Source organism: Tetranychus urticae, unplaced genomic scaffold (genome assembly GCF_039701765.1).
Source record: "Tetranychus urticae isolate SD_2017Ah unplaced genomic scaffold, NJAU_TeUrti_SD_1.0 Scaffold_4, whole genome shotgun sequence".
Lineage (NCBI taxonomy): Eukaryota > Metazoa > Arthropoda > Arachnida > Trombidiformes > Tetranychidae > Tetranychus > Tetranychus urticae.
In genome coordinates this window covers 130972-149989 of record NW_028315836.1, presented here as the reverse complement: position 1 = coordinate 149989, position 19018 = coordinate 130972, and the positions used below count along the sequence as shown (strand labels likewise).

At 30.3% G+C, this 19018-nt stretch overlaps 1 protein-coding gene across 5 annotated transcripts in view; it reads right to left on the bottom strand.

The window, feature by feature from the left end:
- The window catches only part of LOC107363019 (kin of IRRE-like protein 3), a 91242-nt gene that overhangs the window by 45019 nt on the left and 27205 nt on the right, over positions 1-19018 (bottom strand). For all 5 annotated transcript variants that reach the window (XM_089269964.1, XM_089269962.1, XM_089269960.1 and 2 more), the window contains one exon: positions 13371-13688. In XM_089269964.1, coding sequence (XP_089126090.1) covers positions 13371-13688 — 318 coding nt within the window. The remainder of the gene's footprint in view (positions 1-13370; positions 13689-19018) is intronic.

Here is a 19018-nt window from a genome sequence, read left to right as displayed (position 1 = left end):
TATCATGAAATTCGAGATTCTTTACGAGGTTATGTATTCAAGTGATTAGAGAGTAAATTAAGAAAAATTGGAGAATATCGAATATCTTTTCTTTAATTTTAGTTATGAAGTCGACTGGACTGGGATGGAATTGACATGAATCTAAATTTTGCATCAACTTTGATTTCTGTTCTGTTTACAATGAAAGAAACAAATCCTTGAGCATACGAGTTGAAAAGCTAATCCTCATCTTGTTTGAATTACAGTCTTATTCTTGTATCAAATGCTGGTGATGATAATTGGAGTGAGTTGGTGAGAGAGTTAAGTCAGTTGAAATGGCAAGAATGAGAAGAAGAAGAGAAATTAATCCTACTGATCTATTTCACTTTCGAGTGACCAGCAAATGAACTGTAAATGATGTGGTCTTTGACCATGAAATATGAAATTGTTTACCCATTATTTCAACTTAGAGCAAGTTATAGTACAAAATTGGGTTTCCCTTTGGTAATAATCAGTAACAGAAAGAAAAGTGAAGGAAAAGAGGAAAAAAATGTTTGTTTATTGATTAACCTTTTTTTGTCTGATGACAAGAGAAACGCAAAGCTGAAATGAAAAGTTGAACTTTTATCGGTAAAAGTTGAACAGAAGAGGAGAGATGAAGAGAAGAAGAAGAAAAAGAGGATAAAGAGGAAGAGAAAAAAATATTAGTTACAAGATATAATAAGTTAACATTACTGGGAGGGAAAAATATCTGTAAGGGTCACCAAGGGAATAACAGTGTAACTCAAGGTTACCTAATAGCAATTTCCTAATAAACAAAATTGTCCATCGAGAGAGAGAGGGAGAGATGAGTCACAACGGAAGAGAAGAGGATCGAGTGAGCCCATCTAATGACCTGGATAGGGAAAAGATCACGACATTGGAATGAAAGGGAAGGAAGGAAAGCGCAACAAAACACGAGCAATGATTAAGTGATGTCTTGTAATGAGCTCGTCTCCATTTAGAGAGACAATTATTAATCATTCATTTCTATTTATTAATCATTTGCATTAATTTTGATTCAATGTAATGTAACAATAAACTAATGATCCTAAAATGAAATCTCATCATTAGGCGATAATAGTAAATGGAGTAAATTAAAAAGAGAAAAGTTTTTCTTTCCAATTAAGTTGATGCAAATTATTTAAGATTGGTGAATGAATAGAGATTGTCTTTGATGACAATTTTTCCACTCGAGTTAATTGAATTGACAATCTTCTGTAATGACAATTGGAAAAGTGATAATAAGTGTATTAACATTGATCAGTGTTGATTATCATTAACACAATTTACATTTCAATCAGAGGTTCAACGAGAATGGTAATGAGATAATCAGATGATCAGATTAGATTGAAATGCCATTCTTTTCATTATTGAAATATTTTTCAACTTTTTTTCTTTCTCTTCTTCATTCAATAATGGTTTCCAATGAAAGTAATGATAATAAATGGACAAAAAATGATCACAAACAAGTTGTGATAAATCATTTGTGATTCAATGGGAACCAAGAATTTGACTCGACAAGAGTTAAAATGAAATTGTCTAAACTGTGCGGTTGATTAACGGTCCATTAAACATGGAAAATTCAACAATCAGAACAATTTTCTCATTGATTTTGACCCTTTTCAATTTGATATTAATCAATTTCAACGCCAATTGATTCATTCAACAATTTATTTCACTTTCAATTTTTACCTTTAGTTTCAACATTTCATCTGAAAATCTAATCTGAAAATGCTTTTTGCAAATCAAATGGAACAATGGAAATGCGAAGAAATGATCATTAATAATTTTGACAGGGATTCGATAAAAAAAGTTGATATGTCTACTTATAATATTATCTTTACATCTATTAATAGATTATATTAATAATCTGAAAGAAATGCTTTCTTCTCATAATTAACATTTGTTAGCAAAATGAAACAAAAGTTGACTCGATTAAGCCTGAGGTTATTCGGAATAAAGAAATACTTTCAGTAATAATGGACCTCAACTTTTCTTCTTATCCTGTTGTTCCGCATAAAATTCAATTCAGCTGTGATTGACACACCCAAGACTCTCGGACCACTTTTACTTTACTAACTAATGTACTTTGCCTAATGCAAGACAACTTGGCCTGTTGACATTCAATTCAATATCGCCATACTTAGCATGATTGAAAGGCTGAAAGGAGAATGAACAAGAAAATTGATTCGAAAAAAACTAACAATGTCAATAGAATCATCATTTTCATCATGAAATTATGGTAAATCAGTTTAGATTTGAAATGTTGATATCAAACAGAAGCTAAAATGCACTGTTAATAAGTTAATATGATTACCTTTATCAATGAATCTCAATATTTCACTCTAAATTGAAAGACTTTTAATCAATTAGAAGCTGCAAGTTATTGCAAGTAAAACTTGATAAATATCGAGTTGGAATGGAATTTTATTTTTTCTTCTTTTCCGTGTAAAGAGTCTGAATTACAATAAGTATTGATGATATTGTGCTGAAGGTTTCAGTTGAAATTCTGTGTTCAGTTTTCTCCTGAGAAATATCAATGGAAAGATTAATGATATTTCTATGTGAAAAGATATGTTTATGGTGTTAGTCTTGTTGCTTGTGAAGATGAACAAAAAACGAGAAACACTTTTTCTGATTGTAGTTGATTTCCTATTTATGTGTGACATTTTGTTCATCATTCTCATCATCATTCCCTGTTCTATCATGATGCACACTCAATTCATTTCCATTGCAACATCAAATCCATTGACTCAATCTGACAGTTTATTATTATCACTCTTGTTATGATTATATTTTTGTTTGCAGATTATTTATAAACTTTCATTCAACTGCTGAAAATAGCGCTTTTAAAGTTCTCATGAGATTTCACCTCAAATTCTGAAAATAGATGCAAAACTGTAAACTCGAAATGTTCAACTCAGTTAAATATTATTTATCAGTTGATCAGATTTTCTTTCTTTCTTTTACTCAACAAAAAGAATGAAAATTGATAAAATAGTCTATTTTCTTCTATTTTTGCATTCAGTCATGGAAATTCCAAACCGAGTTCATCTTTAAAATGAAACTTGCATTTTCAATTTTCATCCTCAATTCCAAGATATTTCAATCCTTCAGATTATTGCCATTTTATTGCAGTTTTCTGTGGATTCATCTTTGAGCAAAAGGATTGAGCAAAATATTAAAACGAAAACAATTCTGTTGATATTTCGAAATTTCATTCCAAGAAGGAATTCAATTTCTAACTCGAAATGCCGTTCGAAATCATTGCAACTTCTAAACACGTTATCATCTTAAATTGTAATTTTCTTGAACTTTGAATTGTACTTCTGTTGGATGAAAATATTAAGATGAGTGGAAAGATTAAGGATAGAAATGAATGGATTTTAAACAAAGATTACATTAGCGAATGTCCAGTTAAAACGCTTTTTGAAAAAACTTAATGAGTTTAACTAAAGATTTATCATAAAAAATGCTTTTAAATGATTTTCAAAGTCGAATAGGTAGCGTCGTCATAAGAATTATCCATTTATCCATTTTTCTATTCGCCCATGAAGAATATCTTTCCGTAATTCTGGCTCATTTCGGACAAATTTCATCATCTCCATCCATCAGACCAATCTTCATTACTCAGTCGAATCTTAAGCTTTTGAGAGTCTTGGAGATAACAAATCCAAACGAATCTTAAGAATCGAAAAACGTTTTTAATGATTTCAGCCTTACAGTTCTGAATATTACTTATGATTTAGTTTCTATCCAAGCCGTTATATGATCTCGGTAGAAGAATGAAGTTTCGCTATTTTGATCTGAAATTATTACTTCTACTCTAGCTGAATAGCATCAGGCTGAGGAATGCTCAGATAGAAATGATTGGTTTCAATTACAAATCTTTAATCAAAAGGATTCAAAACATTAATAGATTCAGCATTACAAGAATAATGTCGGTAACTTGACTAAGCTTTACAAGTAGAGTGACGAGTCTTATTATAATATTGGCTCATTGAAATTCAACGGTTGGCACTCATCAAGTTAACAGATGAAACATCAGAAGCAAAGTTTAATTCATGATAAACACTGAAACAAGTTGAAATACATATTCTGTTATCTTTCAGTCTCTCATTTTCCACTGTTCATGATTCCTTCGGAATCGCTTATTGGTGTTGATGTTGCTTTTGAGTTGCAGTTTTCTTGAGGCATGATAATGATGAAAAATGTCTCGATCAATTTAACTTGAATGAAATTGAGAAGTCAAAGGGATCTGCTGAGAATGACAAGAACAACAAAAGTTGAAGACAATAAATCATCAATCAAGTTTACCAAAATGCTGATTACAAGCAAGATTAACAAATGCAAGTAAAGGAATGTAAAGCTAACTGACCCATCAGAAAAATAAGTTGACCTGAAAAGAAGTAAAAAAACATGATAAACTTCAATAGCAATGGCAAGTATCCATTGAAATGACGAAAAGGTCGTAAAATGGAGTTGAATGAAAATTGAATCGAGAAACAATGATAATGATGAAAAAGAACATTAAATTTATTATAAAATAAGTTTTGCAAATAATGAACTCGACTTATTGAACATTAGCCTTTTCGCATCAAATGTCATCAAAAACTAATAATGATTGTGATTCAAGTTAAAGACAAATAAGAGTCTTGAAAATTGATAAGTCATTATTATCCAGACGTTATTTGCTGGCAATTATTTTTCACTTTAAGCATTTCATGATAATTTATTGTCAGTTGAAACAAAACAAATGAAAAAGGATAAAGGTTTAAGAAGAGTTTCGCTTTCATAAGAATCTTAATGCAGAAACGATTCAATAGGTTATTCAGTTCATCATGAAAAATGATGAAAAGTGAAAAGTAAAATGAGCCAAAAAGAAATTCATTTTCAACTTTATCTAAAATGATGAAAACAGGTAAAAATATCAACATCAACATTCAATTGTTAAACCATTTACTTCAAGTAATATGATTAATGAAACGAAATTTTCATTCACAAGTTGAAACCAATTGAAATTCAGACAGAAAATTTCAATTCTTCAAAATTGGACAAAAATTCAAATAAAGATTCATGCTTTTGAACTTGCGATTCAACCAGAATCATGAATGCACAAATCGTCTCCTTATGTTACATTGAAATGAGATTCTGTGAAAGTTGGCAAAATGTTCATTCGACACTCAATTCGAAACTTAAGCAGAAGAAAATTCGGTCTCCAAAAAACAAACTGAAATCGAACGATCAGATGCATTCTTTTTCGAATCTGGTTTTTCGCCGATAAAGATTGAAATTATTATCTTTAGTCTAAAACATTATTCTTCATGAAACATTTTCTTCGCAATTGAAAACATTCCTTCAACTAACAATTTGCAATGAATTTGACATTGAAATTAACAATAATATTCTGAACAATTCCAAGAACAGAAGATTCTTTCTTTCAGGCTAAATGAACTCAACTGAATTTAAACCAAAGTGATAAAATACAATTTAAAAGATGAACAGTGGAACTTCACAAATGAATAACAAATTTTTTCTAGTTTAGGTTTTCCAGGTTATCATATTATTAGCTCATTTTTACAGACAATTTTGGTTCCCTCAATTCCATGGAAAATAATGAAACATTCAGAAAACTCGCCATAAATTACAATAATATAAATAATATTTGCACCAATTGAGGCTCTAGGAATGAATATTTTGAGCAACAGTTAAATAATATCAGTTTCATTAGTTTTCGAGGAAAAAGGAAAAAACTTTTTCTTCTTTAGTTCATCTTGACTAATGAATTCGACATCATGTTCAGTTAAGATAATATGAATAGACTATTGATTATTTGGAGGCATCATTATTACATTATCATCACCATCATATTGATGAATGAAAAATGAATTTCATTGGGCGTTGGTTAATTTCAAATTAACTGAATAACCTTCACTTTATTTACTTTCCTTTATAATGTTATTCAATTTTAATCAATTTTTCTTTTCTTTTTTTACTCTTTAAGATGTAATAACCGCCATTAATATGATTATTACGAGTCAAACAAAGTGCATTAGCAAGTAAATGATGTTGCCTGCTATTTCAGTTGAAGAAAGAGTTGCTCATTTTAATTCAAAATGAAACATTTTTTTCTCATTTTGTGATCATCAATTGTTCATTCAAAATTAGTTCCTCAATTCAGTTCAGTAGATTATAAGGATCATTAGAAAAGCAGCTTATTGTTTACATTTCATTTAATAATTTTAAGATGCTTCAAGCTTCGCTTATAGACTAAATAGAAACATCAAAATGCAAACTCGCAAATTCGATTCAATGTTCAAATTTTTCGCCAAATATTTCCTCAAATAAATTCTCTAAAAACCAACCAAATTCAATACAAATTAATCGACAAAAAATCGATTTCGATCATTTCGTAGCACTTCAAATCTCATTTAAATTCCAACGAATTGATGCATCGCATGAAATCGATAAAATCCCAAAATTTGAATTCTTATTCAATAACTTCACCGGTTTTCAATGAAAATCGATTTCAAAGGAATAGAAATAATGGTTGAAATCAGGTAATTTTCAAATGAACCACATTTTCGTAAAGCTCTTCGAGTAAAGAATTTTTCAAAGATCGAATCTGGTTGAAATTTTCCATCGATTCAACTTTTTAGACGAAAACTAAAATCGGAAATTCGAATCTCTTTTGAACCGCTTCATTAGCTCTCAATCAAAATTAGTGAATTTGGAAAGGGCAAAAAAAGATTAAAAATCTAACATTTTTTGTTCGAAAATTTGATGTCCAAATAATTGATGTTATATTGGGTCGATCAGCTTTTTGCCCATAAACACGTTTCGATTATCAGTTGTTTTTGCAATAAAACCTTCGAAGGAAAAGTTTTGGTTTTGCTTGTTGAAGCAATTGGAATGATCTGTTTAATTAAGAGACCAACGTTATTCAACTTATCGCTTATAAAGCCATTTTACAAGACGATACTTTTAGGCAACTAATTAGTCTTACTAACCTTTCCTTATTAAATGTTAAGGGAAAACAAAAGATGGGATTAAAAATGGATTGTAATTAGACGTCTTACTCCTTGCGACTCATTTGGTCCAAAGTGTGAAGGTAAACCTTTCTTGATTGTTTCCCTCAGCTTGTTGTATAATTTACTAATGATAATGATAAACAACTTTCAACTCTTTTTTGCACCCAAAACTGCAAAGAAGGACAGAAAAAATGTTCACTCAATGTTTCCTTAGAGATCAGTTGAAGAGGATAAACTTGTTAATCCAGTGTAACACAGAAAGCAACGAAAGACGAGAATCATCATTATGGTGTTTATGATGATAAGAGAGACGAAGAGTATTCCAAGTGATATTTCCCTGGTGAATCTCTGACTCTTCATCTTAACAACTTTCAGAGTATTTATCTAATTAAAAGTTGTCAACAATTAAATAGCATGAAATCAGCATTTGAAATGAAGAGAATAAAATAATAGATAAAAATGATAATCAAGACTGCTTAATGATGAGCATCTCCATTGCATCAATACCCTAAGGAAAGAGAGGATGAAATGTATTGAAAACAAGATTCTGAATATGAATAATCCAAATAAGATCGAGCATTCGATAGAAGAAGAAGCAAAAAACTCTTTTACTCGATAAAATATCATAAAGAATGTGTTGATTGTATAAAAAATAGTTTGCTTTTGGCTTTTATTTTTTTCTGGTAAAGTCTTCTGTTTTTGTATCTTCACTTCATAATCAGCATTTTACTCAAATGAAAGTTCATTTTGTAATTTTTTGCTCGCTTTTTTCTCATCAGTTTCATTTAGTTTATTCATTCACTTCGGTTTCACTGCTAATGTCAATTTAATGAAAAGAATTTTTTCTCTTTTTCTTTTTTTATTTCTTCTTCTTCACTAAAGATGATGTTTCAACAGAAGATACTGAAGATGAAGATGATGATGAAGCAAAAAAAGCAACACAAGAAAAGGAAAGGAGAAAAGATAAGAATCAATGATAATGGTAACTCCCTGTGAATTATATTGAAAAGAAACTTGGGATTTCTTTTTTTTTCTCTCTTCACTGTATTATAATAGAAGTGAAGAGTAACTTGAAATGCCCTGTAGACATTTTTCATGGAGAATGATGGTGTTGGAGAAAAGGTGAACCTGATGATGAACAAGAGTTTAAAAGATGAGATTTTGCTGTTTCTCCTTAAACAGATTGAGATTAACTGACCTTTTTCATTGAACACAAGAAACTGAAATTCAATTATATGAGAATATTTGAATTGGAGAAAGATTGAAAAGAATCTCGACTGGATAAATGGAATCATTTCCGTTTTGTTGTCTGAACAAGTAGAATTAAAATTGTTGACTTTTTTTAGAAACTTTTTTCTTCGATTGTTCAAAATTCTCAACAATCTCATTTCTGTTCATTTTCGTCATTCTTGTTCAATATTACATGTTATTTGAATGAATGTCAACTTGGAATAAATGAAAGAATTGTTCCTTCTTTACTTGTTTTTCTTATCAACATTTACATTCATAATGATAACATGATGACAATCAAAGTTGCCTTCAATTTTGTATTCATGGAAATACATGATTTCTCTATCGATTGTCGATAACAATTCCACATATGATTTGATTCCATGTCAATATAAAGTTTCCCTCAAGCAATAAATAGATGAACATTTCAATTTATATTAGAGCAAAGATTATCACTATTATTACCTCAACCAACATCATTTCAATAGCAATGATACACAAAATGAAAATGGAAACATTCATGTTCCTTCAGTCTAAATGGACTGACAATCGATTGAGCTTTTTCATTTTTAACATGAAATAACATTTCCTTTTAAGTATTGACAAGATTGAAACCAAATAAGATTTAAATCATTGAAATTCACCAAGAAAAAAAGTATTCATCAAGTTGAGTGAAAATGTTTCATTGAATAGCACAACAGGAATGAAACTGAAAATCAGTTCAATCACTTACATATTCGAGCAAATTAAGATCGAAAAACGAATTGATCAAACCTTCGACTTTACTCAAGAATCGAACCAATTATATTTTCTAGATTTTCGTTCAACTTTTCATTGCTTGTTAATGAAGGAAAATTTGATAAAATGAAACTGAAGTGATAACGATGTTGATGATGGTGCTAATGATAATGTTTATAATGGCATTTGAAAATTGTTGCACTTAAGGAGCGTGATTTACTAACAAGAAAATTGTTTTACAACAATTATTCAAATGATGATAATTGTTATTAAATAAAGGTTTGGTCTAAATGAGCCAAAGGAGGCTAAGTTAATAATTTAAATGACTAGTTAATAGCAAATGGGAAATCATTTAAGCTTGGTTAAGATTTCATTAAGGTTGTGTTGATGTTGCTCTTCAAGGCGAGACTAATGCCATGTAATGGTGAGTATTCAAATTATGTTGACTTTCAATATCGATATCGAAATGATAGAAAGATAATCACAAGAGTAGACTTGAATTTGATTAATCCAAATGAATGGTCATTTGCAGTTGAACACAAAAGATTACAATGAATAAGTGAAAACAACTTTCACTAAGAGTCACATCAAGCCTGAAGCGCTTTCAACTACAAAATAAGATAAAATGGCAACATATTAGTTAAGCTAATAATAGTGATAATAATAATGATAAAAATGGGATTGGCTTTTGACGCTTCACAAGTTATCAGCATTTCGTTGAAAATAACATGAATCAAGACAGAAACGTCTACTGGAAGAGAGAGAAGATGAGAGAAGAAGAAAAAATGAAGAGAAAAATGTAAAATGGATTACAATTCTTCATCTTCATCTCGATCCTTCTCATGGGCAGAGAAATGATAATTTTAACCTTACCTAGTAAACGGCAAGTTTACCTTCTTGACATGGATTGTTACATATTTTGTTTCCAAATAGCCGTCAGCTAAAAGTTCACCTTCCCTTTGACTTTCATCTTATGAATTTCGTAGCAACCAGCAAAATTCATTAGCGAAAAGTGAATCCACCTTAAACATCTCAATTGGCTTCTTTCAAGTAAAACAAAAGTCTTTGTTCAACATAAATATGAACATTGTAAATGAACAACTAATTGATTGATACACCATTGTTAATTATTTCAACTAAAACTAGAAAACTTTGAAAGGCACAAAAAAAACACAATATTATTGATCACATAATAGGTTGCCTGTTAATTAAACCATTAATCTTAATTTAAATTGGCTAATTCAATCAAATTTCAAATCATGTTTCAATCGCGACTTGCTGTTTGTTCAACAGTAAAGTTAAAAATTGTAACAACTTTATCGCTTCTCGTAATCAACAAAATGAATGAATAAAATTAATCATTTAATCCAATTTGTTTTTCACTTTTGCCACAACAAATGAATTAGATAAATCATGGTTTTGAGGTCAAACTCGTGAAAAAAAATGAAAAAGCAAAATGAAATATTAGTTTTCATTTTCATTTTTTTTTGGCAAAGACTTTCTGATAACATTTTTGGGTGTTTTGTTTATAATATTAGACTTTCAACAGATCATTAAATTGAACTCATCTCAGCTGAATCAACATGGATAACAAGCAAACAAACAGTCAAGGGAAAAACAAAGTTCAAGTCCAATGAAACAAACAAACGGTTCTCGGGTGGCCTTTATCAGACTCAATGTCATGGGATTGGTTATTATTGGTTTATTGTTGGCTTTACCTGGGAAAGTACAACTGGAAACAACGGGACAAACCAATTGATGGTCTAATTAATAGTTAGCTGGAGCTGAGCAAATAGTAAGTTACTTTTCACTTTGGGTGAAGTTGAAGAGCTTCGATAATAGCTGGGTCAATCGGGAAGGTTGAGTCTGGTTGCGTGCAAATACTTTGGTCTAGTGTATCAGTAACGGCCACCAGAAGAGTTGCCTTCAACTTTACACAGGTAATCATGATGGATTTAATAATAATAATCAATAGATAGATGAGTGCCTTTAGGGAATGAAACTAAAGAAACATATTGTTGGCCATTTTCATTACTTTTTGTGCTTCTGTGTTCAAAGACGGAAAACCAAAAAGACTTTTCTTCTTCTTCTTTCAACCAACATTCCTAATAATCATTGATTCAACCAATTATCATATTTTACTATTCAACTTAATTCAACCATTATTATCATGTAATGGTTGAGAGATAATCAGAGTTTTCAGATTAAAGATGAAACTATTAGTTTTGAAAATTGTTTAATCGATAAACTGATTTATCCAGTTCAATGTTTCATTTTTAAATGGTTATCATTAATTGTAATGGCTCAATGGATCCATTTCAAGTCAACTTGTACAGAAATGTTGTGCTATTGATTGATGGTTCAATGTAAAATTAAATCATTTGACGAGTTTAAATCAATTATTATTGTTCTTCTTGATTTCCAGTTGAATGTTCAATGCATAATGAGGGTTATGAGGGTTCTTAAGATGTTAATATTTGCTTTTGTAGCAACAACAATACGAATAATGGACGTTCAATGAATATCCTATTGAAGGACATTTGACCTTAAATGTGTTTACTCACAAAGGATATTAATGTTATGGCCATTGATTGTTCAGTTTCACATTACCAATCAATGTTTAATAATTGGTTAATAAGATAACACAAAACATTAGACAACAGTTTAAGGTCAAAGTGACATATTTGGTCAACAAGATTATGTTGCATTCAAATGAGACTGAAAACAAATGCGCATTTATCTTACATTAGCTGAACAACTCTCAACAAACTTGAAGATTAGCTATTTATCTCGATCGACTTTCGATTAAATTGCAATCGAAAGTCCAAATTGCTCCAATTAATCCTGTACAGAGAAGCTTATTATCCGTTCGAAGTAACAGCACTTTAGAAGTTATAATTAACCACAAAAATGTTGTTCCTTAGCGATGCTAATTGTCTATTGAATCTTGTTTCAGAATTGATTCAATCTTAAATCAGTTCTGCTCTTTCATCATTTCGGATTAGTTTTCATTTCTCAATTTCCTTATTTTTTATTCAATTTACTTCAAAAATCCTCTAATCGTTCAATTTACAGATTCCTGTTGCCTTTAAAGCCATTTTCTGGGCGGCTTAATTTTAGATGAAAAACACGCCTTAATACAAGTTCATCTTTCCTTCAATTTATTGATCAATTTTGTAGACTAACTAGGATGGTTGAGGATTATATGGTTCATTCATGTTATTAAGAGCAAATTGAACCAGAAATTTCAAGACGGAAGAGCTGAAAGCCTTAGCTGGTTACCGATTTCACTTTATTTTCAGTTCGATCTTGTCAGCCAATCTTTTGGTACACAAAAGAGATCATTGGAATCACAACTGCTATTGAAGCACAAAACTATCGAGTTACTTGAAATGTTGATCTTGATATAAAAGAGTTTATTTTTGTTCGATTAGAGGATTACAATTAATGGATTAATATTTCAATATCAATTTTAAATGGTAATATTATTCCAGTGAAGATGCAGTGAAATCGACTATAGTAACATAGTTTCTATCATGCAAACTAACCTAATTAATTGTAGGACTTTGAGTTAGAGTAGTAGATAACTGTTAGATTTTGCCCTCAGCTTCAGTGTTTCAAGTTTGTTTCAATTTTTACCATTAATAATGAAACTTGTTGTTAAACCTGACGCATTCAAATGAATATTTATTCAGATTGAAATTTGATCGGACTTCTCACCAAATGCCTACTTTATATCAAAGTTATTCAGTTTGCAGTTTCTTTCACCTTCAAGCTTTCCTATTACAATTGAAACTAAGTGATTATAATTATACGTTTTCAATTAAATGTGAGTCAATCAATGGTAAGTAAGCATAATCTTATAGGATTAAAGTGATGATTATGAACAAGATGGTGAGATTGATGAACTTTTACTGAGATTCAGGTGAAGATAAGGAGAAAGATGATAATGTTAACTGTTGAACATTTGATGATGGCGATGATAACTGGAGAAAAAGAGATTCAATAATATTGAACAAGTTCAACTTTAACTATATAATTATACTGATGAATCAACAAAATGTAAATTGGGATCAGGAAAGGAAAGCAAACAATGATAATAAGTGAGGTTCAACTATGAATTTGAGAAAAGATGATTAATCAGTCGACTGCAAAAGGTAAGATTGATGATGATGATGATAAAGCTCAATTTAAAGCAACAGAAAACAAAAACATTACCGAATACCAAAAGGCGAATATACAATTTCAATTGGTATAATTAATCAAAGTTGTTAAAATTTAACTTTGAGTGTTGAATGAGAATAGAAGAAAAAATGAAAAAAAAAATTGATTTCCAATGAAAATACTTACAATTCAAGTCGACAGTGACACTTGACACTTGAGGTGAAGATATGTTATTATTTGATGCTTGGCAGTTTAAAACGGCCATTAAATCGTGCCGTTGAAGACTTGCTATTTCAAGGGTATTACGAATGATACCGGAAGCTAGTGTTTCATAGGAATCATCGAGTAGCACTGATTCCCTCCACCATGTTAATGAGGGACGAGGCTTGCCACCGGAAACTTCACAGTTTAAAGTCAATTTATCACCTTCATTGAAGGGTCCTATAAGACTGGTTAAGGGTTCACCTGATTTAAAATCAGTAATAATAGGTTTCTCAGGTGGCACTGTAAATGAATAAACATGGAAACAATTAGATTACAAGATACAAATGAAATGACAAAAGGTTTTCAGGTAACAACAGGATACTGTGAATGATCATTTGAAATACTTTTCAATCATCTTTTACGTCAACTTTACACTGTTTAGTTACACTTTTGTGACCGATCATGTTAAGTCTTTGGGTGAGGTTGGTTGAGGGAAGGAGCAACAAACACTGTAAAAGGAAAGAAAATGATGAAAACCATTTTCTCTGTGGTTTGTGCCAATTGTAATTTCGATTCAACATTCATTCCAAACTAATTCATCATATTGGTTGACATGAAATGATAACAATAATGGCATAACTAATGACATTCAGGTTTCAGTTTATCATTGCAAATGTTTACATGAAAATTGGAAAAAGTAAATTCAAGCAAATGGTTAACTTGAAGATCAAGTGCATCTCGAGTATCGGTTCAATTTTATTTAAAAAGCTTATGGAGTTGAAGGCATCGTTTGCTTTACTTTTGTAAACACTTTTCCAACTTGAAATTTCTTTCCTTCATCATCGGAAGTTCCTTCCCGGTAATCTAATAGTGTTCATGTAACAAACTCATTGTTGTCTTGAAACTTTTTGTTCAACAGCTTCTTAAAAGGCTCTCATTTAAATTAACCTTGTTTTTCATAATTTACTTTTCCTTTCACTCGAGTTTCTCAAGTAAACAAAAGACAGTGATTCTGATCAATTTCAATTGATATACCATTAACCCTGACAGTTTCAGTTTCCGGTCAACTTTCAAAATTTACTTTACACACAAATTGCTCTAATGTGTTTGCTCAACAATTAATTTTTCATTATGCTTTGCCAGTCATTATTAGTAGATTAACTGAAAATGTGATAAACTCGATTCTCTATGACATTTGCATTCGGAGCTCGTCATTTGCATCTTTGCAAAGTTGGTCTAGTGACATGAAAAAAAGATGACAAAGGAAGTAGGAAGTGAGTCTTGAAAGTTGGGCAAATTGAAAAATGATTAAAGAAGAGAAGGAAATGTACAAATTAATTTGCTTTTTTCACAGTTCATCATGAATTATTTTGGCTAATAATAAAAGTAAAACTGGTAAAGCAGAAAAAGCTATGATTCAACAAGATAATTCAATCAATGATGAAGTAATGAAAAAAATGAAAAGATTAGCAAAAGATTGAGACTTCAATTCTGATTAATGTTGTTGCAACTTTAAAATAATCAAATTCTCGATCAAATGAAACGGATTCTTGAAGCTGATTACAATCGCCACTCACTGATTTATGACTCGTTCAAGCCTTTAATTTTAAATCGACTTAAGATATCATCTTAGCTTGTGAGATAATCTTCATGTTAAATGCTGTCATCTTCAGAGTTACTCTTTAAAACCAATGATTAACACCAAATTTTGAGTGAACAAAGCAACTTAACTCAAACTTGAGTCAATCAGTATTGTCTTAAGTCTTGTTGATCGTCAGGTACAAATGATCCAACGATGAACAGGAGCTTGTCAGGTCAACAGTGAGTTGCTCATTAAAAGGATTTAACTTTAGTCAGCAAATTATCAATATTCAGATGACTGTAAGTTTCATCAATTTCTTGTCACAATAATAAGGCAAAATAAGAAATGAAATGAGCAACCATTTTAACTTCAACTTTAGTCTTGATGTTGATACATTTTTGCGTCATTAACAAATCGCTAAATAGTTTGCGTCGACAAATTTGTAACCATAAATGAGAAATGCATTTAAATGTTGATGTTAAGTATTTTCCGTTTTTTGTTGTTCTCACGATAACCACATAACAATGTGAACAAGCACTTCAATAATAATGAGGATCAAGAACTAAACTGTCAACAAAATGTCACTCGTGCTTCAAACTGTGCGTGTTCATCATGTACACTATGTTAATATTGCTCTTAAAGAGACGACATGAAGACAGAATTGAAAAGACAAAACAATCGCAACAATATTAACATTGCAAGATGATAATGAGTGAGATTTAAGTGAATATGTGATGCCTTTTCGTGATGATAATAGTGATGATAATTGTTTCACTTTTTTGCCATTTTCCCTTGTTCTTCATGTGAATTGAAATAATTCATCAAACCAACTATTTCATACTCACAAGTTCACTGTTAATCATCACCAAGACCATCATTATTATCATCATCACTTCATGGGAAAAGGGAACAATTCAACTGACATTTTTATCATTTAGAGTTTGATTGTTGAGAGAAAAAAGTTTTACCTTTGAATTCATTTGCAGATGAATACAATTCATTTCATCATTCAATTTCAACCAGCATCATTTCAAATTGAAATGATGGCCAAGTGTTTCAAAGAGAATAAGGGTTTTCATATTTTCTCCATTCTTCATTTTCTAATCATATTCCAATTACTTTTACCAATGTTAATGAGAGCAATAAATTGGCTTATTATTCAGTGAGATTAAAGCAATTCCCTGTTTACAATTAAAGCTCAATTTGACTTGTTGACTCAAAGTAGCAAAAATTCAAATTGATTATTCCAAGTAAAGTTCACAAAAGTCATGAGAAATAATTGTTGACATGGTAAAGAGAAGAAAAAAGAATTGATGTTTTTTCGAAGAAAGAAAATGATAAATAATATTTGTATATTTTATTCGTTTTTTCGAGGATAAACTTTAGATTGACTTACTAATGATGATTGTTGCAATGATAATGCTAATAAATATTCAAATTGATCAAATTGAAATGTAAAATCGGTTGGTAAAGGGTAAAGTTGGGAAACGATAAAAGGAAAAATGTTGACTTGAAGAATGAAAAAAAGAGTAAAAGAAGAACCTTTTTTCACCAGAAAATAATAGAAAAGCTACTTTTGCATAGTTTTCCTTTCTTGGTTCATGCTTTCAATCATTTCAATCATGTAAATTCTGGCTTTATTTTGGCGTTTTTTATTCTAGCCAAATTTACCAAACTTTATTGTTGGCAGAATATTATTTCAATGAGTTCGATAAAGAAAATGCATGATGAACAAGGATGATTGATAAAGAAGGAAGAAAAAAGGAGAAGAGAAAAGTAAAAAGAAGGAAACTTTTCTGAATTAGAATTGATATTTTCAATGGTAAACAGCTATAAATTGACACAAATTGAATAAAATGTTTCATGTTTTCTGGTGTAAATATGACCAAAAGCTTTGGAAAGTTGAAACATTGAAAGAAAGCTGAATAAGGTAACAACTCAACACTAATGAATGTCATTTCAAGAGACAGTTGAGTTGTCGAGTCAGGAAAAGGCGTGTTCAGACTCAACTCATGTTAACGTTACTGCAAGTTGAGTTAGCTGGATCAGCATTGAAACTATAGATGAAGCAAATGGAAGAAAAGTAAAGCACAAAATGAAAAAAACAACTTTTTCATTATTGGATCCTTCATCGTGTCAACAACTTATCAAACAATCAAAGATAATCTCATGTAAATCTTAACACTAATAATGTCATGTTTCTTTCCTCACTAATTTTCATATCAATATCTTGAACCATATTCATTTCATTAAAGACTTGCAATTGAAGGCTTCCATTGAATGTCGAACCAAAAAAGTAATCAGTCGAATCATCAAAGTCTTTGGATAAGTTTCGAGGTGAATAAGGATCATTAGTATCAACATCGAAATTCAATCGAAAAATTGAGTTTTCTATTTGCATTTATCAACAAAATAGATTTTTCGAGTTTTCGAGTTTTCTTTTTTTCAGTCAACTGAACTTCTATTTTTAACAATATTGAAAGAGAAAAATTTTCATGATTCGAATAAAAATAAAGTTCCAAAGGTTGAGGATGTGACAGGGCGTTTAATGGCAGTGTACTTGAAGGTAAAGGCTTAAGATTTTTAATTAAATTCTGTAATTAGAATTGCTCAGAAGATTAGAATTTTTAAAATGAAACTTTGGTCTTGATTAAAATTCATTTTGATATCGACTGAGTTTTCTTTAGTCAAAGAGCTCAACAATCTTGAGCTTATGAAATTTAATTTTCATGTTGACACGAAAATTGAAAATCATTATTTGGATTCTTCCTCTTTTTGCATTGACTTAAGGCGACTTTTTTCAGAAAATAATTGATGAATTATTCTGAACCTTTTTAAAAATCCTTTTTTTCAACAACAAAATAACAATGAAAGTCGATCAAAAAACTAATCATAATTATCATGTTAATTCAAGTTAATTACAAGTCATGTTACTGGTCTGTTATTATCAGTAAATTATTTTTCAAAACTAATTGCGATAATTTGGCTTAAATTGAGTTAACTTTTTTTGTCTTTTCCAATCTTGTGTGGTCTTGCCGATGAAATATCATCTTCAATTACCTAACATCATCATGAAACATTTTCTTCATTCATTCCATTCAACTTTTTCGTTTACTTCGTTTACCTGTTTAAATAACTTTTTATCGGCAAATTATTCTATTCTTTCATTGCCAGCTGATAAGTCAAATGTATTCAATCATTTATTTTCCATTCTCTTTGAGTTACCCTGAAAATTTTATTCAATGGTCAAGAGAATAAAAAAGAGAAGAAAAAGTTTTGCAATAATGAGTGATAATAAATTCAGTTTCATTTTTTTTATTCTCATGTTATTGTATCTCTTGTCGTTGATTGATTATTATTGCCTTTGAATTACTGCAACCATTTTCCATATCTGTTTGGATACATCAAAATGTCCTTTACTCTTCATCTTGATTCCAATTGAAATGATAAATAAAATATTTATGATCATTTGACTCTCAGCTCAACAGGGAATTAATGTAGTGCTTTTGAGATTTGATTCACTCCAAACTCAAGTCAACTCCATATTTCAATAATGCGATAAAACCAAAGTAAATAGTGAGTGATGAACAAAGATATCGAGAGAAACAACCAAATGTCCAACATAATTATTAAATGTTCAAACCAAGTACAGTTTAACAATAGCTTTTCCATTACATTAAAATGCATGAAAAGTGCATCAAGTAATGACAAGAAAATCGTTAATTTCAAATTTCGAACCAACATCAAAATTTTCATTTCCTACATTTTTCATATCAATATCGAGATTGGAATCATTTATCTAAAGGCGAACCAAAACACCCACTAATGCTCATAGATTTCATAGGCGATCAGACGAATTCGAATCTAATTTCCAAGTCCATGAGAAATGGTACAGAGGAATGCAACAACAAGAAGATAGAGTTTCATAGATCATAATTGGATTTTGAATGGAAATCAGAAAAGGTAGGAAATAGCGAAGAGCGTGTAAATGCATTTCCATGCAATCAAATAAATTTGACTCTCTTTTTGTTTGTAGATGAAATATTTC